At 41.0% G+C, this 20917-nt stretch overlaps 1 protein-coding gene across 1 annotated transcript in view; it reads left to right on the forward strand.

Annotated features, from left to right (window-relative positions):
* SRRM3 (serine/arginine repetitive matrix 3) overlaps positions 1-20917 on the forward strand; it is a 108948-nt gene that overhangs the window by 47592 nt on the left and 40439 nt on the right. Inside the window, exon 3 of the mRNA XM_074264129.1 lies at positions 14698-14799. Coding sequence (XP_074120230.1) covers positions 14698-14799 — 102 coding nt within the window. The remainder of the gene's footprint in view (positions 1-14697; positions 14800-20917) is intronic.

A 20917-nucleotide genomic window follows, 5' to 3' on the forward strand; every position in this document is an offset into this window, starting at 1 on the left:
GGGCAGTTCTCCTTCACTCTGCCACAATGCTTCACTGAAATCCAATTCACCTATGGAAGAACATCACCCTCAGCACATCTCTGGCCCTCTCCAAGAGGAAGGACGACCACCAACCCCATCCCGACGCCTGTGTGATATTTCTGTAGATCCCGGCGCCTCCCTCCATGTCCCTGCATCCCAGATGGCAGAGCAGTTTTGAAGCGATGAAATTCCTGGCTGCCGAGCCTGGTCCCTCCCTGACAAACATGCTCGCCCGATGCAGCTGGCAATCTGGGGAATGCAGAAATACCAACTGGGCTCTTGGCAAATTGGCTGCAAAGGACCCCCCTGGCCAGCCAGAGCTCCCTATGGGAATGAACCTGGGGTGGTTGGTGCAACTCTGCCCCAGGGAGATGCAAGGGGTGTCATCCCTGAGCCCGGGGCTTTGGAAATGTGGGTCCAGATTTGTTCTCAGATTTCAGAGTCCTGGGAGGCTATATTACAAGAGAAAAGGGCAATGAATCTGGCTCAAATGCTGCCTCTGATGCCCATTACTTGCGTGACACTTACTTAAACTCTCAGTCTCAGTTTCCTCATCTGTAAAATGGGAGGAAGGGTTAGACTAGATGACCTTTAAATTTTCTTCCTAATCTAGCTCTATGATGCTACTGAGGGAGGATGGTAACTGGATTCCCATCCCCCTGAAAAGTGAATAATAAGGGACTCAGCCTATAGGTATCACAGTATCCAGAAAAAAACAGGAGACCTAGGTTCAAATCCTGGCTCAGATATCTATTTGGTGGATCCTGAAAGAAGGAATCATGGGAAAGTCATTTCACCTCCCGAGCTTCCATTTTCCTTTACTTTTTTTTTTTAATAATAGCTTTTGGCTTTCAAAATATATGCAAAACCCTTTCAAAACATTGCATTCCAAATTTTTCCTCCCTCTCTTCCCTCTAAACCCTCCCCCAGATAGCAAGTAATCCAATATATGTTAAACATGTACTATATATATATATATATATATATACATATATATATATATATATATATATATCCACGATTATCATGCAATGAGCCTCAGAGTTTTTGTCTGTAAAAATATGGATAGTTATTGATATACTCAAAGGACCATTGTAAGCAACTTCGAATCTTTAGGCAAATTTGTAGGGTTTTCCCCTCAGGAATCTGAGGATCCCTCTGTTCATCCACCTCCCACTTCTACTTCTCTTTAGGCTTTACAGAACTCACTCCTCACAAAACTTCTGGGAAGGAGACAGTGTCAGTATCATTTTACAGACAAGGAAAATGAGGCGCAAGACCTGGCCATAGGTCACACAACTGACAAACGAATGTCAGAGTCAGGATCTGAGCCCCTATTTCTTCTCCCACCGCAGGACTCTTTCCACCTGCTGAGGGGTTCTGACGTCCTGTGTCCGAGGAGGGGTTTAAGATACCCAAGTTCAACAGTCAATCATAAAAGCACAGAATCCCCAATCTGGAGCTGGGAGGGACCTGGAAGGTTATCTAGTTTAACCCCCTGATTTTACAACTGAGAAAAACAGGCCCAGAGAAGTGAATTGGCTTATCCTCTAGGGACTGCCCTAGACTGGTTACTATAGACCAGGGGTTCTCAAACTATGGCCCGTGGGCCAGATGCGGCCCGCTGAAGATGTTTATGTGCCCGCCGGGTTATGGCAAATGGGCTGAGGGGCGGAGACAGAGGGTGAGCTTTTGTTTTTACTATAGTCTGGTCTCCCACAGTCTGAGGGACAGGGTACTGGGCCCTATTTAAAAAGTTTGAGGACCACTGCTGTAGACTATGGGGAAGACAGTCTCCAAAAGTCCTTGAGATAATGAGGGAGATATCACTCCTGCTTAAAAGAAGGGATGGTGAGATACAATCCTTGTCCTCATCGAGCCCCTGCTCCCTCATTTCCCATCTGTCTTCAGTCCAGAAAAAAGGCAATTATACCTGCAAATGATTGGGGTGGTAGCTCAGAAAACTGGGGAATTCCACTGTCTCTGAGTAGCCCTGGAGAATGGGCTAGCTCTGGCCGGGCTGACTAGATCAACAATAAAATCAGAGGCATCATATTTCACTTTTATTTAACAAGAGAGACTTTTTTTTTAGAAATCAGACTTGTGATTTCATTGGTACGGAGAATTACTCACGAGGAAACACCCTATACCAATGCAGATTGGCGCCTGCTCTGCCACTTAGAGTCTTAGAGAATTCCCTGGAGCATTGAGAAATGAAGTAACTTAGGGCCCAGGATTGCAAAGCTTGTATATATTAGAGTCAGGACTTGCTGACTCCAAAACCACCTTTTTATTCACTCTGCCTCTCTCGTGAAGCTAAATTTGCCAAGATTTTGTCACAGTTCTCCCCATGAATCTTTGCTATAATCCAATAAGACAGTGGGAATCATTTCCCCTTTAGACAGATAAGGAAAATGAGGCTCTCCATGCACAAATGGCTTGCCTAAAATCACTCATTTTCTCCCAACTTCCATCCTGATGCTCGGTGCTTAGTCAGCTGTCAAGACCACACTCAATTTCTGGAGACAAAAGGATGAAGGAAATGGCCATTGGTGTCCGCTTTGTGGGGGGTGGAGGGGCGGAAGGGATGCTTCGGCTCCTCCCAGGAAAGGGTCGAAGCTGAATTTCCTGCACCACTTTCCTTCCCCAAGGGAGGTCACTCAGCTGCAGGGTAAAAGAAGTAGGAGATGCAATTGCAGCTCAGTTGTCCTTTCAATCTTCTCCTATTGGCTCTACAATGAAATTCTTGGAGAAGGTGAGCCTGGAGCCCCAGGGAAACAGGACCCTGATGGGCCTTCGGGGAAGTCACTCCAAGGTCATCTCATCCCCCAGGCTAGCAATTGGTGGGGAGGAGGGGAGTCACCTCTCTTAGGTTCAATGCTTCCCCTTCATTAATAATGAAAGATGTGGTAGGAGATTCTATGAGTGGATGCTCATTTCTGGGGATGGGGGCTCAGTACTCGGCATGGGGACTTAGTTGCAGAGATAAAGACTCAATTTAAGGAAAAAGAGTTTGATAACAGATACAAGGACCCAGAATAAGGCTCATCTGAAGAAATGCTGTTTCCTCAACTCCAAGGGAGGGCTGAGAGAGGAGGAGATGGAAAGGAACAAACACAAAGAGACACACACAAAGCAAATTATTAGCAGGCAATACAAACATATTTGTAAGAACTAATGAGCTATTGATGTACAAAAAAAGAAGACTCTATTTCATGTAACAAAACTGGGAGCTGTGGTCTTTCTTTTAGAGGGAGTGTGGGTATACAGGTGCCTTAATTAGAGGCCATTATCACCATAGTTAGAAAAAACAAGTTCCGATATTGTATGTGGAAATGATTTGACAAAATGACAGAAAATCACTTCCAAGAACAGGAAAAATACTGAGGAAAAATAGAGTCCCTAACTCTAAGTCTTCCTTACTGACTCTATGTCTGGGGGCTTATTGCTCATTCCCAGCACTGAGACCCCGGCTCTGACCCTTGGTTCATAACTCTTGAATCCCCATCTCTGACACCGAGTGAGCTCCAGGTCTCAGGTTTTAGCCCTATCCTAACAATGAATCCCACTACTTGAAGCGGAGACCCCATCCCTAGCACTGAGTCTCTCGCCTAGGCCATGTGACCTTGAACCTCCATTTTGGACCCTCTGCCCCCAAACCCATAAGAGAGGTACCATATCTTCCACTGAACTTTTCATCACAAAAATATGCTCTCCTCCCTAGTACTGAGCCCTTGTCCCTGACGCTAAGTCCCTCTCTCTAGCAATAAACTCCCATCCTCACTACTGACTGTTCATCTCTAGCACTGAAAACTATCCCCACTCCTGACACTGAGCCTTAATCCTAGCTGAGCCTTCAGGGATGGATGGGATTTAGACAATCAGGGCAGGAGGCCCTGAACATTATGGACGAGGGAGGGGGAAAACTTCAGTTAAGGTATACAAGTGGTAATCACCCTCAAAGTTATTAATTCACAATTTTGTTTGAGCCATTCTTTCTAGTCGAATTTCATGCTGTTCCCTTTCATCTACTATATGTCCCATCAGCCAGATGCTTCATTGTGTCCTGTCTTTGTCCCTTTCTCTTCCTTCTGGTTTTTGTTGTTGCTGGAATGGACTTCTGTCAACCTGATTCTTTACCAAGTGAAATTCCTCTCTTCAATGATCAGTTTGAGTGCCAACTTTCCCATGAATCTTTCCTCCTTCTCCCAGTTAAAGAGGTCTCTCCTTCCCCCATCTGCCTGTGTCTTCTCCGCACTGATCTCAATCTCCCCTGACTCATGGTTATTTATGTTTCCTGTTTTCTCTGCCCGCCTTGGAGTGTAAGCTTCTTGAGAACTGGCTAGATGGCAGATATATCTTTTCCCTTTAGTAACCAGCACTGTGTTTTATCTTCAGATAGTACTTAATATCATTTTATTGGCTAGAATGGAACAGTGTAAGCAAGGAACAGCAAAGAAACCAGATTAGCTTAGGAGTGCCAATGGCTGGGTTTGAGTGAACGGTAGGAGGAAAAGACTTTAGCATAGGGGCTAGATGGTGAAAAATCTTGAACCTCAGACTTAAGTCTTTGCATTTCATCCTGTGGGCAAATAGAACGTCAATGAAAAGTTCTTGAGCAAGGGAGAGATGTGATGATTCCAGTGTTATAGGAGATGAATCTGATAATAAATAAATGCTAGATATAGCTAACAGATCTTAGGACCATAGGCTCATAAATTGGTAGCTGGAAGGGACTTCAGAGGCCCTCACTCATCCCTGCAGAATGAATGAATGAATAGTATTTATTGTTTGCTATGTACCAGATACTATGCTAATGCTGGGAATATATATACAAGATCAAGATAGTCCTTCCTCAAGGAGGTGACATTTAAATGGAAAGACAACACATATATGGGAGTGGAGGTGAGGGAAGGGAATTTTGATTGTAGAGAGACACAAAGATAGAAAGAAGAACTGGTTGGATGGAAGAAGGGTGAGTTGATTTTCCCTTTAAATGGCAGTGTTGATTTGGTTACAGTTCTCAGAGCAAAAGGTGAAACCTGAGGCTCAGAGAGATTAAGTGATTTGTTCAGGGTCACCTAGCCTCAGAACCCAGGTCCCTTGGTTTTACAGGTAGATGGCCATGTGGAGATGAGGGACAGCCCCAGTGATACAGTTATATGTACTTCAGAGATTCTAAAAGAACTCAAGAAATTCTCTGGCACTTTGGATAGCTCCCTTATGGAGAATTTGTAAGAAAACATGGACAGAAATATAGGACATAAAGTGTGGAGAGGGCCGCAATATAGGGTGATAGATGAAAAAGTCACATCGATAAAATTATTTCATGTTGAAGACATCCAAGGTAATTTTGCAATTGGTTTGGAAGAGACTGGAGGCAGAGAGGCCAGTTAGGAGGCTATTGCAACAGCCTAGAAAAAGGATAATAAGATACTGAACTAGAATAATGGCTACAAAAGGGAAGGGTGGATGTGAGAAAGATATGGTAGTAGAATCAATTAGGATTGGCAACTGGTTGGACATGGGAAATAAAAGGAGATTTGAGAATGGCTCCAAGATTTCAAATCAAGATGCCTGAAAGAATACCAGTGGCCTAAAAGAAATAGATTTATTTAAATTATGGGTGGGTTTGGGTAGGTGGAGCTAGGTGAAGATAATGAGTTGTTTCAGATTTGTTGTTTGACATATCACCAGAGACCCAAATGGGTATATTCTGTGGACAGAGTAGAGGCACTGGATATCCAGAGATAAATTTGGAAATCACTGTCATAGTGAGACTTGACTTTATCAGACAGAATGAGTTGATCAAGAGAAAATATAAAGAGGCCTTGTCTCGATCCAACCTTTCTGTCCCACTCATTAATTGCTGCTCCTCCTACAAACCTTTGGTTGGAGTAGGAAGGGGAGAGAAAAGAGATTCACTGAGCTACCCTCTAAAGATCCTTCTCCCCAGCTCTTCAACCTCCATTTAAAGTTTATCAATTTTTTTGTGCAGCATAATAATTGTGGAAATATGTATAGAGGAATTGCACATGTTTGACATATATTGGATTGCTTGCCATCTGGGGGAGGGGTGGAGGGAAGGGAGGGAGAAAAGAAATTTGGAACGCAGGGTTTTGCAGGGGTGGATGTTGAGGACTATCTATGCATTTGTTTCGAAAATAAAAAGCTTTAAAAAATAAAGTTTATCAACTAGGAGTAAGTGATGAGTCCTCAAATTAAGAGACTGGAGGCTTTCATTAAGGGCTGAGTGATTCCTCTGAGAAGGCTTGTGGGAGACGATTCTTCAACCAGCTTCTACAATGTCCTCCCTACGCCATCTGCTTATCCAGACTAACAGCAGTGGGATCTCACTCTGAGAGAGGTGACCTGATTAGGGACAAAGTCACAGAATTATAAGATCATGGTATTTAAAATTTGGAAAGGAGATTGGCAATCAAATAATTCATCCCCAAACCCCCACGTTTTACAGTTTTTTGTTTTGTTTTGTTTTTGTTTTTTTTTAGGCTGGGGTTAAGTGACTTGCCCAGGGTCACACAGCCAGGAAGTGTTAAGTGTCTAAGACCAGATTTGAACTCAGGTCCTCCTGATTTCAAGGCTGGTGCTCTATCCACTGCGCCACCTAGTTGCCCCCTCACGTTTTACAGTAGAGGAAACGGACCTAAGAAATGGGGAGCAGTTTACCCAAGAAATAGTACCCAGGTCCTTCACCAGTAATCATTTTCATGACACTGACAACATGTATCATCCCTTCCCTGTGTGGTTGGGGATGGTCCTCAGCACATCTCAGATGCACAGGGACAGGAGAGAAAATCCTAATCCTTAGGAGGACCAGGGACAAAACTGATGGACAACAATAAATGACAGTGATGATTTAAAAAGATTTTAATAGGCTAGCACACGGGACCAAATAAAATAAGATTAAATTTATTATGGAGAAAGGCTTACATGTCAGCCTTTTAAAAATCAAGTTCACAAGGACAAGGTAAAGGTGACGACTGGAACACAGACGGTCTGAACAAATATGGGGTTTAAAATTTTTATTTGTCTTTTGTTTTTAAATTACATTCATCTCTTAATAGATTGCTTGTCCCTTCCCTCCCCAGAGAGACGTTCCTTATGACAAAGAATAAAAAAGAACAAAGGAAAGATTTAAAAAAGGAGTTTAGCAAAACTAACCAACACATCAACTGAGTCTGACAGTGTATGCAATGTTCCACATCCTTGCCCCCCCACCTCTACAAAGAAAGAAAGGAGAAACATTTTCTCCTCCATCAAGGCAGATCTGGAGGGTCAAGTGGACTACACAAGCAGAAAGGTTGCCCTGAGAGAATCATGGCCCATGTGGCTTAGAGGATGATAGTTCCATTGTCCTCTACCCTGATCCAACCACATCTGGATTTTGCTTTCAGTTTAGGATACTTCATCTTAGTGTGGGTATCGATAAACTGGAAGGCATCTAGGCTGGTGAGAGCTCTGAGTGTGTCATATAAGGCCAATTGAAGGAGTGATTTTTCTGGAGGAAAAAGGAGGGAAATATTTAGGAAACTGTCAAGCAAAAATAAAGAGAGAAACAAATGGGTGGTTCAGTGGATAGAAAACTGGGCCCTGAGTCAGAAAGACCCGAGTTCAATCCAGCCTCAGACACTTACTAGCTGTGTTACTCTGGGCCAGTCATTTAACCTCTGTTCGCTTTAATCCATTAGAGAAGGAAATGGCAAAAACCACTCCAGTATCTTTGCCAAGAAAGTCCCGTTTGGGATCATAAAGAGTCTGACATGACTAAATGGCTGAACAGCAATGGAAATAAAGGGATCACATTTATTCTACTTGTCCTCAAGGACAAAATTAAGAACAACAGGTAGAAATTGCAAATGGGCAGATTTAGACTTGATTCTAGGAGAACACTGCCTGACAAGAGCTATCTTAAGGTGTAATGAGCTCTCTTGACAGGCAGTGGATTTCCCTTTACTGAGGGTATTAAGGCCATTTTGAGAGAAATTTTAATGAGGGCTCTTGTTCAAATGGAGGTGGGGCTGTGGAGGTTCCTTCCAACACTGAAGTTCGCCAATTTTTTGTCCACAGGCTTCCTAAAGGAAGTGCAACTGGGCAGCCTCCATTGGAGGCACAAAAGCTTTTCTGACACTGACTCTTTGAACAGTTTGTGGGCTGAATTCTGAATTCCGCTCCAGGTCCTTCTCAGAGATGAAGTTTTGAAATGGCATTTTCACTCCTCACTCCCCAGCCAAGAAAACATTTTGGAGAGCTTTTTAAGCACCGTTATTGGAAGCAATGTCAGGGAGCCTCCTGAGCAGGCTCAAAAAAGGCCCTTAGAAGCCAGTGAATCCAACATTTCTCCCAGAGAGAAATGCCTCCAGAGTGCCCTTGATAGCTTGATAGCTTGCCTCCCTGCCCCGATCCATCATCTGCCAAATCCTGTTTCTAGTTCATGGTCTCTCCACAGAAACAAAAGTTACCCTAGTTCGGGCCCCCATCCCCTCATGCACAAACCCTTCCAACAGCCCCCAATTGTCTTTCTGCCTCATCTCTCCCTACTCCAACCCATCATCTGTACAACTGACAATGATTTTCCTAAAACCCAAGTCTATGTCACTCTGCTCACCAATAAACTCCTGCTGCTCCCTAGTACCTTTAAGTGCAAAAGTCAACTCCTTGGTTTGTCACTCAGAGTTCTCTACAACTTTCCCTATTTTTCATTTTCTTACACCCTTTTCTTCTCCACAACTTTCCCTATTTTTCATTTTCTTACATCCTTTTCTTCTTTACAACTTTCCATGTTTGTCATTTTCTTACACCCTTTTCTTCTCCACAACTTTCCCTGTTTTTCATTTTCTTACACCCTTTTCTTCTCCACAACTTTCCCTATTTTTCATTTTCTTACACCCTTTTCTTCTCCACAACTTTCCTTGTTTTTCATTTTCTTACACCCTTTTCTTCTCCACAACTTTCCCTATTTTTCATTTTCTTACACCCTTTTCTTCTCCACAACTTTCCCCATTTTTCATTTTCTTACACCCTTTTCTTCTCCACAACTTTCCCTGTTTTTTCATTTTCTTACACCCTTTTCTTCTCCACAACTTTCCCTGTTTTTCATTTTCTTACACTCTTTTCTTCTCCACAACTTTCCCTGTTTTTCATTTTCTTACACCCTTTTCTTCTCCACAACTTTCCCTGTTCTTCATTTTCTTACACCCTTTTCTTCTCCACAACTTTCCCTGTTTTTTCATTTTCTTACACCCTTTTCTTCTCCACAACTTTCCCTATTTTTCATTTTCTTACACTCTTTTCTTCTCCACAACTTTCCCCATTTTTCATTTTCTTACACCCTTTTCTTCTCCACAACTTTCCCTGTTCTTCATTTTCTTACACCCTTTTCTTCTCCACAACTTTCCCTATTTTTCATTTTCTTACACCCTTTTCTTCTCCACAACTTTCCCTGTTTTTTCATTTTCTTACACCCTTTTCTTCTCCACAACTTTCCCTATTTTTCATTTTCTTACACCCTTTTCTTCTCCACAACTTTCCCTATTTTTCATTTTCTTACACCCTTTTCTTCTCCACAACTTTCCCCATTTTTCATTTTCTTACACCCTTTTATTCTCCACAACTTTCCCTATTTTTAATTTTCTTACACTCTTTTCTTCTCCACAACTTTCCCTGTTTTTCATTTTCTTACACCTTTTTCTTCTTCACAACTTTCCCTATTTTTCATTTTCTTACACTCTTTTCTTCTCCACAACTTTCCCTGTTTTTCATTTTCTTACACCTTTTTCTTCTTCACAACTTTCCCTATTTTTCATTTTCTTACACCCTTTTCTTCTCCATAACTTTCCCTATTTTTCATTTTCTTACACTCTTTTCTTCTCCACAACTTTCCCTGTTTTTCATTTTCTTACACTCTTTTCTTCTTCACAACTTTCCCTGTTCTTCATTTTCTTACACCTTTTTCTTCTCCACAACTTTCCCTATTTTTCATTTTCTTACACCTTTTTCTTCTCCACAACTTTCCCTGTTTTTCATTTTCTTACACCCTTTTCTTCTCCACAACTTTCTCTGTTTTTCATTTTCTTACACCTTTTTCTTCCCCACAAACTGTAGCCCAGCTCCACTGACCTTCTTGCCATTCTTCACACACAACTTTCCACGGCCCATCTCTTACTATTGCCCACATTGATCCCAATGCCTGGAAGCCATTTACTCCTCATTTCTCCTTGGGATGTCTAGTTTTCTTTAAGACTCAGCTCAAGCAGTGCCTTTTAAAGAAAGCTGTTCCTGATCCCTCTAGCCACTAAAGAAGCTAGCTGCTAGTACTTTCTCTTCTAAGGTGACTCTATCTACTGTGTATGTATCTTGTGTGCACATGGTATGTGCCCTATTAGAATGTGATCTCCTTGAGAGTAAGGACTGTTTCATTTCTGCACTCAACCCAGTGCCGGGTACATGGTAGCCATTCAGTAAAGGCTTATTGACCATTGATGTTTGATCTTGCTTTCCTTAAAGCAAGCAGTGATGAGGAGCTCACTACCTCCATCTCTAATGGCACAATCCTCCTGTGCCATAGGATTGGGGAGAGATATGAGGTGAGGTGTGTGTAGAAAGGTAATTGACCTTAACAAAGCACCCATAATCACCAAAGGGACAAAGAAGAAAGCAGATGCCATCAATACTTGGGTCTATACTTTGGGGTTAAATCCTTCAGGGGATATTTTAATGTGGTAGAAAGAGATCTGCATCAGGACCAGAAAGATCTGGGTTCAAATCTGGATTCTGCCACTTGCTACTTTGCAGCCAGGTGATGCAATGGATAGAGCACTGAGCTTGGAGTCATGAAGACCCAAATTCAAATCTGGCCTTAGATCCATCCTAGCTATGTGACAAGTCACTTCACTTCTGTTTGCCTCAGTTCCCTTATCTGTAAAATGAGCATCACAGTAGCACCTACACGGGGGTATTGTGAAAGCAAATGAGAATATTTATGAAGCACTTAGCACAGTGCTTGGCACATAGTATGCACTTAATATATGCTTGTTTCCTTTCTTTCTTCTTATTTTGGACAAGTAATTTTACCTTCCTGGGCCTCCTAGCAATAAAATGAAGTTGGAGGGAGGGTGTGGAGTTGGATTAAATGAACTCTAACATCCTTTCCAAGTCTAAATCTATTTAATTTTTTAAATTTTTCTTCTGAATTTAACAAACACTAAAAAAAGAAAGAGAACATTTCCACTCACAAAATGAGACAGAAAAAGATTTCATGTGAAGCCATGAATCTACATTAAACATATCTTAACTATATGTATGTATATATAAAATTCCACCTATTCCTTTCCTTATCATAGGTTATTTTCCAGTTTGTTCTGCTTCCCACCGACCTTTTCTTCTGCTCTTTCTGAACATTTTAAAGGTGTTTCAATGGCCTTCTTTTCTTTCTTTTTTTTAAAAAATAGCAAAATTCCTGGTCCCTCTCCTCAAAATAAAAAAGGAAAACACAATCCTTGTAACAAATTAGACAGTCAATCAAAGCAAATCTACACATTTGCTACATCCAAAAATATATATCTCCTTCTGTAACTTGTATCTGTCATCTGTGAGGAGGTGGGTAGCAGGCTTCCTCATCACTTCTCTGGAGACGTAATTGGCCATTGCATAGATCAGAATTCTGACTTCTTTTCAAGATCCTTGTTTTTCCAATGTTATTATAAAATGCATTTATCTGGTTCTCCTCACTTTATTCTGCATCAGTTCATATAAGTCTTTGAAGGTTTCACTGAATCCATCTCCTTTGTCATTTTTTACGGCACTACAATGTTCCAACATATCCATAGACTATAATTTGTTCAACTATTCTCTAATTTATTATTACCCCCCCTTTAGTCTCCAATACTTTGTCCCATGATATTAGCTGCACAAGTATTTTGGAACATATAGATCATTTTCCTACTTCTTTAATTTCTTTGGACTATTGGCCTAGTTCTGGTTAAAAAGGGATACACAGTCTAGTGACTTTTGATGCATGGTCCTAAACCGCTGTCCAGAATAGTGCAGATCTATGATCCTATTTTCCAAAAACACTTCTTTCTGAGGTACATTTATCATTCTACCTTGGTAGCTCCTCGGTACTCATTCCTTTCTTTCCCCTCTCCGGCTTCAAACACACACAAACATTCATACACTGATGTTCTTGGGGGGAGGAAAGAGGGAGATATACAAGGAAAAATTGAGGGAAGATTTTTGTAAAGAATAAAAAAAAAATCAACAAAAATATGTTTAAAAAACATGCACACGTGCAGGCCCACATGTACTTTTTATATTTCCTCCAGGCTGAGAGATTTTTCTTCATTGATATCACCTGGTCATTCATATTCATTTATTTTAGCTTGAATCCATTAGTATTTCTTTCCTGTATTCAGATATTTGATTAATATTCATAACAATTATAGGAGAATATATTCATGTTATACTATTAAGTAATATTCCCAACCCTTAATATTTATTTGATAGCTCAGTAATTTGGGTTATAAACACTTTTCCCTCAGGTAACCTGACGTGACTTGAAGAAGGCTCAAAGCCTGGAATGACCCTTGTCAGGGCCAATCCCCATTTCTATCCTAATGGAACTAACTCCCCACGCTAAAGCCTCTACTTAAGGAAGACTGCATGGTTAAGTGTTAAGTGTTAAGCCTAGAACAGCAAGAAATAGATTCAAACCCTGCCTAGAGCCCTTAATACCTATGTGATCTTGTGCAAATCCCATTCTCTCTGAAACCTTAAATGACTTTGAGATATACCCACGAAATCCTAAATAGGTTCAGTTTGTTCTCCTCAGGACAAATCACAAGTTTTTGATATGTCATGCTTCCAACAATACCAGACACTGGAGAGTTAAAGAAAAAGAAAACTCTCTAGGACAGGGATTCTCAAACTACGGCCCGCAGGCCAGATGCGGCCCACTGAGGATGTTTATGCGGCCGTCCCGGTTATGGCAAATGGGCTGAGGGGCAGAGACAGAGTGTGAGCTTTTGTGTTTACTATAGTCCGGCCTCCACAGTCTGAGGGACAGGGAACTGGGCCCTATTTTAAAAGTTTGAGGGCCACTGGTCTAGGAGTTTATATTCTAGTGGGGAGAAGCAATGTAGAAACAGAGAAAAAAGATAATTTCAGGAATGAGAACCAATAACAACTGAGAAGAGTGAGAAAGGTTTCATAGAGAGGGTGCTATCCACCAGTCTATCACAATTACAGATTGAGCAGTTGTAAGATTATCAGATTTAGGGAGATTCAAGAGACCTGGTTGTCAACACTGGTTCTCTTGTTCCGTAAGCTGCTGGACTTCTCTGGAAGGGTGGGTAGAATAGAACCTTAAATCCCAAAATTTAGAGCTGAGGAATTTTGTGGTTGCAAGGGAAATCAGAAGTCATCTCATTCAGACCATTTCAAGATGGAAGGGGCTATCTTGAAGATGGAGGAGATCAAGAGATTTTATTGAACTGTGAGCCAGAAAGGAAAAACAAGTGATTAAGGTCACACAGCTTATAAATGGCAGGACTAGAATGAGAACTAGGCTCTCTTGACCTTGCTTTTGTCCTAGAGAAATGTGAAATGTTGATGTTTCTCCTTTTTCTGCCCCCAAGACTCATCTCAAAATGGGGAGAGAGCTTGACTTTGTCCTGATGGAAAGGAGATCACTGACATGGGAGTGGAAGGAAAGCGGGAGGAGGGAAAGGTACAGTGCTACCTGAGGGCTCTTTATTTAGTCTGCTGCCCAACAGAGGAAGCTGCTCTCCACTGACATCCTGTTAGGTACTATCGTTTTAGGCACCTTTTAGTTTCAGAAACAGAAAGGAATAGTGGAAAGATCATTAGATCTCAAGTCAGAAGAGTTCAGATCGGAACTGTCACCTACTAAATGTGTGACTTTGGTCAAGTCACAGACTCCTTGGGCCTCAGTTTCTTTAACTGTCAAATGAAGAGGTTGGATTGGATAACCTCTAAGTTCCTTTTTGATTCTAAATCTGTAGCTGGTGGGATCACCTGGTTGATATGGAAAGCACTAAGCAGCAAGCAATCCCAAAATAATTTGGAGTGCTATTTCAGTTGTATTCACACTCATCAGATTGGCGCTTTCACCCCCTGTGCTGCCAATTCCTGCCTACTTCAGCCTTACTGTATGCATGGACCCCAACAGGGGGCTGAAGTGGAAGGGGTGAAACAGGTCTCAGGTCTGCCTCATTCTTGGATATTTAACTTTATTTTAGAGGAAAGAATGAACCGGGGCTAGTTCCGGATCCTGGCTGCCAGTCACGATATCCCCTCCTCCCTTCAATCTCTCCCTTCTGCCTGTATCACTCCAAGCTTGTCTAACACTGGAACAGGATGCCTCGTGAGGTAATGGGCTTCTCACCATCCAAAAAGTATAATCAACAACTGTTGCACATTTCAGTGATGGAAAGTGTTACAGGAACAAAAATGGACTAAACATTTCCAGCCAATAGAAGGGGTATCTAATCCCAGATTCCGCCTCAGTTTTCTCTCTGCAAAACAAGAAGATCTCCAGTTTCCTCAAAATCCAGAGTAGGTTATTGTGGGTCAATAGAAGCTAAAGACTCTAATGGCCCTAATCTTGCTTTATGCTTTTTCTCTCTCTGCCTGCTGCAGGTATTCTGAAGAGGAGATCCGGCAAAAGGTGGGGACCTTCCGACAGATGCTGATGGAGAAGGAGGGAGTCTTGACCAGGGAGGATCAACATGGTCGCCACATGTGAGTCTCCTGGGGAGAGCTGAAGACGATCAGTAGGAGAAGGGTATGGGCCAGAGGAGTGTGAGCTATTGGACCATGAGCCTTAGTAGGTCTGGAGAGGAGCTTGAGAAGTTCAAGGGTCAGTATTCTTTGCTCAAGGACTAACCTGGTGGTAAAATAACTGATCACTTGCTGAACTTGGAATCAGGAGAACCTGAGTTCAAATCTGACTTTTGACACTTACTTACTATGTGACCATGGGCAAGTCATTTCAGCATTGTGCCTCAGTTTCCCCATCTGAAAAATGAGGGAAAAACTAGGTGTCCTTGGAAGTTCTTTGCAGATCTGCATTTAGGATCCCGTGACCTTAAGTCAATTCATCCAAGGCAGAACATCTTATTAGGTTTCCCCGAAGGGAAGGCATATGAAGATATAGGTAGGAAAGTGGACTAAAATATACTTTAAGAGAGATTCAACCCATAAACACTTAGTAAGCCACTTGATGCCCAAAACTCTGTTGGGCATTAGGGATATAAAGACAAAAGTGAAATAATGCCTGTCCTCAAATAGCTTACATTAAAATGAGGGAGATAACACAGCCATATATAGGTACAGACAAAACAAATATAAAATATTCTTATTTAGAGACGGCACTAGAGCATCTGGGGAACTGGGGAGGAGAGAAAGAAAGACTTAATGGAGAAGATGGTGTCTGAGCTGAGTCATGAAGGAAATTAGGGATTTTTAAGGCAGAGATGAGGAGAGAGAACATTCTTTGGATGGGAGGGGCAGTTGGTGCAAAGACAAAAAGTGAAATGTGATGATGTATGAGGAACACTGAGGGGTCAGTTTAGCTGAGCCATGTGAAAAATAGCAATGTAGAATAAAACTGGAAAGATAGTTTGTGACCAGATTGTTAAAGGCTTGATATGCCAAACAAAGGGGTTTAATTTTGTTTCCAGAGATAATAGGGAAACCGAAGTTTATTGGGGTAAAGGAGGAGAAGGAAGATTTGGACAGGGTCAGACTTGTACTTTAGAAATTCAATAAAGAATGAATCATAAATATAGCAGAAGGCTCTATGTAACTGAGATTTAGAAAGTCAGTGAAGGAATATAATAATTAAAATGGAAATGTTAAGTAGAAAAGCTAATCCCAAAGCAAAGGATAGGATGACCAAAAGATCAGATCATAGAATTTAAAGTCGAAAGGTTACATCATTCCAAGTGGCTTTGAGATTGTTGAGTATTTTATAGAGAAGGAAACCAAACTTTCATGAGAGAAAGGGACTTGTCCAAGATCATACTTCTATTAATTAATAGTTTCTTAAACAACGATTCAAACTAGATCCTTCAACTCCCAAACCATTGTTCCTGTTACTGCCCCATGGAATGATATCTTTACAGATGGAAAACATCAAAGTCCACCCCTTTCATCTTACAGAAAGGAAAATCTTATTTAGAAAGGTGAAATGACTTGCTTGATTATACAAATGAAAAAGCTAGGATTTTAAGCCAGCTATTCTGACTCCAAATCCTATGTTCTTTCTACTATAACATAACTGTCATGAAAAATCATTCATTCTATATTTTTGTTTTTGTAAGCAACAAAATTTGAGCCAAATTTTTTAGCCAATCTCGCAGTCTTTTTAACTTTATTGGATTGTTTAATCCATTTACATTTAAAGCAATGAGAGTTAAGTTTGTGTTTTCTTCTATTTATCTCTAATGTTTCTCAATTAGAATCTTTTCCTCTTTATACAGCACTTTGTCTCTTCAGATATTTTTTTTTTCTGAAGCAATTGGGGTCAAGTGACTTGCCTAGGATCACACAGCCAGGAAGTGTTAGGTGTCTGAGGCCAGACACTTTAATTGCCCCCAGTTATTTTATCTTAAACTACTTTAAGGCAACTGTATTTCTACTAGCTCTCTTTCCCTGTACTTCAAGCCCCCCAGGCCATTTACCTAGTTTTAGAGTGGTTTTTTAAAAATGTATTTATTTATTTATTTATTTTTTTTTTTTTTTTTGGCTGAGGCAATTGGGGTTAAATGACTTGCCCAGGGTCACATAGCTAGGATTTTTAAGTGCCTGAGGCCAGATTTGAACTCAGATCCTTCTGACTTCAGGGTTGGTACTCTATCCACTATGCCACCTAGCTGCCTCTATTTGTAACTTCTTTTATGGCTTTTTAAATCTAATTTTCAAATTCTTTTTTTTTCTCTCAATTAAGTAGTTAGGTGATACTCCCCCTTCCTCTTCTCCTCTTCTCATTTTGCTTGTTAGTTTTTAAATTTCATTTTCTGCACCTTTTGGGGGGAGGGGAAAGATTTTTCCATCTTTCTCTTTATTTCCCTTCCATTTCTGTCATTCTAGATTTTTTACTCTTTGATTCATGACCTTTATCTTGTTTATTCCCTTTGTAGTCTCTGTATTCCTCATGGAATTTAAGCTTCAGAGATATCTATTTTGAGTTCCTTCTTTTAAACAGTTTTTATTTTCTCACCTTACAGATCTTGCCCCAAGCTCCCTTTTTCTGCTGTGTCTCTCTTTTAGAAATATCAATTTTGTGGGTAATAGAAAAGATATATATATCCATGATACATAGAAATCCATCCATAAACATATATACACATATATGTTTGCACATATGTATGCATCTATTGTGAGTTTATATAATGTATATATGTATAAATATATGTCTGTCTGTCTCTTTCTCTCTCTCTCTCTCTCTCTCTCTCTCTCTCTATATATATATATATATATATATATATATATATATATATATATATATATATATATATATATATATATATATATATATATCAGTAATTACAACATGAGGCAAAATTTGATAAGAGTCATAAAAGGATTGCAAAACAGGGTTAGATGAGGTTGGAGGAAGGAGAGAGAATGACTTTAATGAGCACAGTCTGTCTCCTGCCCAGAAAACCAACCCATCAAGACAGCCCTTAATTACCCTCAGCTCTCCATAGATAGGGACAGGTGAAGACTACAGCAATCCTTCAAATAAAAATAAAACTCTCTGAAGGGCTGTCATGTGGAAGAGGGGTTAGATTCATTCTCCTTAGTCCCAGAGGGAAGAATTAGAAAAATGAGTGGAAATGGTAGGGAGGCAGATTTTAGCTCAGTACAAGAGTGAACTTTCTAATAGTCAGTCATTTCCTCTTGAACATCGTCACTGACAACATGACCTTGAACGGAAACTACTCACTTCCATTATTCCTTCATTTTTTTTCATCTGATAATTGAACTGTTTTGTGAACCATTGAGCTCCTTGGTATTAGAAATCCCAGTTAAGGATCATAGAATGTAAACATTGGCCAGGACCTAGAGCCTTCGTATGACCTTTTAAACTATTCCCTGTCTCTCCGATCTGGTCTCTCTAATCAGATTGGAGACCCTTCATCCAATGAACTCCTTGAAGGCAAGGACCACATAGACTCTTTTTCCTCTCTCCTACTTAACAAAAATCATGATGTGAGCATACAGTGAGATTTAGTCCAACCTCTTCACTGTACAGGGTAGAATACTTAGGCACAAAGAGGTTTTGGTGTGACTTGCCTGAACACAGAACAACAAATGAAGTTCCTCCTAGGTTTTTCACTCCAAAAGCCATCTTTCTTTCCACTAAATTATAGAATGAAGGTTACAATGGACTTTCAATATCATAAAGTCTTATATCAATCAGGAAACTGAAGCTCAGAAAGGAGAAATGTGAGCCTTGATTTCTCTGAAATCATTGAATTACTATGTTTCTGTTAGGTTCTTACTAAGTGCTAAGTCTTGCTTATCCTGACAAGGACTTAGTCTGAGCCCTTCAGAGGAGCTAGCCTGGAACATCGCATGTTTCAAAGGTGCAGAGATAGAAGAGATCTCACTGGTCACTTAGTTCAATCCCATCATTTTATAGTGGAGAAAATTGGGAGCCATGGACATTAACTGATTCCCACAAGCTCATGTCGGGAGTGAGCATAAGGGGCAGGATGTTAACCTAGATCTTCTATCTCTAGAGCTACATACTCAAAGCCACACACAAGAAATAATAGCAAAACTGGGCTGGAATCAGGCCCAGAAAAGGACTCAAGCCCATCAGGAATGATTTTTGTCTAGAACGAGAGGCTGGAGAAGATGACCTGAAAGTCCCCCCACCAAATCTGGAATTCCATGACCTCCAGGTCATTGGATCAAAGATTTAGAATAGAAAGGACCTCTGAGGCATCTAATACAATGATGAGAAAACTGAAGCCCAGAGGGGTTCTAGGGCACCCAGGTAGTGAGCATCAGAGTTGCTATTTGAGCTCAGATCCCTAACTCCAAATCCAAGGCTCTTTTCTCTGCAACATGATAACTTCCCAAATGTAGCTGAGTCATCCAGAAAGAAGGTCCCTTGTCCTCTACCATCTCTAAAAACAGGAACAAATTTCCCTACGGGAAAAAGTGGTGCTCATGCCAAGAGAACAGCAAGCCATGGCTGGACTGAATTTCTGAACTCCTCCTCACAATTCGGTGACATCACTGAAATGTGGCTTTGAGGCATCCTACTTCCTGGCATCCTGGCACACAACCCACTCCCATCACTGAGCCCCTAACCTCGGTAGCCTTTAGGAAATGAGAATTTCATCAAGAGCAAATCCTGGTTTACACAAAGATTGGGACAATAAGCAAATGGGGGCTTATGTTTTTATTCCATTCCTCTTAGAAGAGGCAGTTTGCACATAACCCAGGTTTTCTATTAGAAAAATCTTCTCCCCATTTGCCTAAGACTCATACAATCAATCAGTCAGGTTTGGCGGCTATAGGACGCTCCTGTCCTCCACCTTCTTCACCTAGGTCTCTTCTGCCTTTGTCTGAATGGAGCATGCTGACTCTTTCAAAAATCATGGTGAGGATGTGTTTGTCAGCATCCAATTCAATGATAAATTCCTGTTGGTTTGGATTCACTTAAACTTGTCTCTTAGATTCTCTCTGAGCCCTCAAAAGTCAACTAACACCAATTTTGAGTGATCCCGGGGAAGAATAAAGCCAGGTATGAGGTCATGGGAGAGCAAGGCATAAAGCCTTATAAATAGAATAGATGACTTCCTATATGGAATTATGTGGGTGAGGCTGAAAAGGGCCTCAAATCTTTCTTCAATTACTTATTATAGTTTTTGAAACATCGCCATTCTGGCTCTGTTCTTTTAAAGTCATGGAGGCATTGTGTATAGGATTATAGGTTTAGAACTGAAAGGCTCTTAGGGCTATCTGTTCCAATTGCCTCATTTTCTAGATGAAGAAAATTGGGCCCTGAGAAAAGTGACTGGCCCAAGGTCAAATATGTATTCTATGATTTCGAATCCATTGAGAGAATATCTTGTTAGAGATCAACTCCTTACGTGAAAGCTGTTGATAACATGACACAGGAAAATGAACTTGGCATTGGTGACAAGATGGGGATACGAGATGAGTCTCAAGAAAGAAGAAAGGGCATGAGGACTCTGAAATAAAAGGGATTTAACAAAGCTAACTTCAATGTGGTGCTTCGGGCTCTTTATCTCTTCAAGGATGGAACTCTGGGAGCCAGAGGGGAAGGGTAGCTGGGGAGGAGTAGGGGGAGTAAGGGAAGAGACCAGTGGTCACAGCTCTCTTTCCAAACTCCAAGTTCACTCGCAGAAATGCATCTGAATTCTCAAGCACCCTTCCTGGAAAATCCCATCCAATTGAATCATCATGAGTACCATGAACATTTGTCATAAACCACCCAATTTTATGCATCATGCACTGGCTGCTTGGAGTCAGGAGGTGTGGGGGTGTGAGGAGGGGCTGGGATGGATCCAAGCTGAAGATGGGTAGTCAATGTCTTTTAAATGGTTCAAGTCATCTCTTTTGAGATTTTCTCCTCCAGTAGTGGGTCTTGTCTCTGACAGCATGGTGGGAGTTGGGGAGTCATCTACCTAGAACAAATAAGAGAAAATGGCAAAGGCTCCAAGGAGAACTCCAGAAAAACAAAGATCCTGTCTTCCTCTCTTCTCTTTAATGCCATAGGTTGTGTAATTCTCCATTGAACCTTCGTTATCTTCCCTACCAACAAATAAGGGAGGTTCCTTTAAAGCCTTTGGTGATCCAAGAGAAAAAATTC

This window comes from Sminthopsis crassicaudata, chromosome 4 (genome assembly GCF_048593235.1).
Source record: "Sminthopsis crassicaudata isolate SCR6 chromosome 4, ASM4859323v1, whole genome shotgun sequence".
NCBI classification, from domain to species: Eukaryota; Metazoa; Chordata; class Mammalia; order Dasyuromorphia; family Dasyuridae; genus Sminthopsis; species Sminthopsis crassicaudata.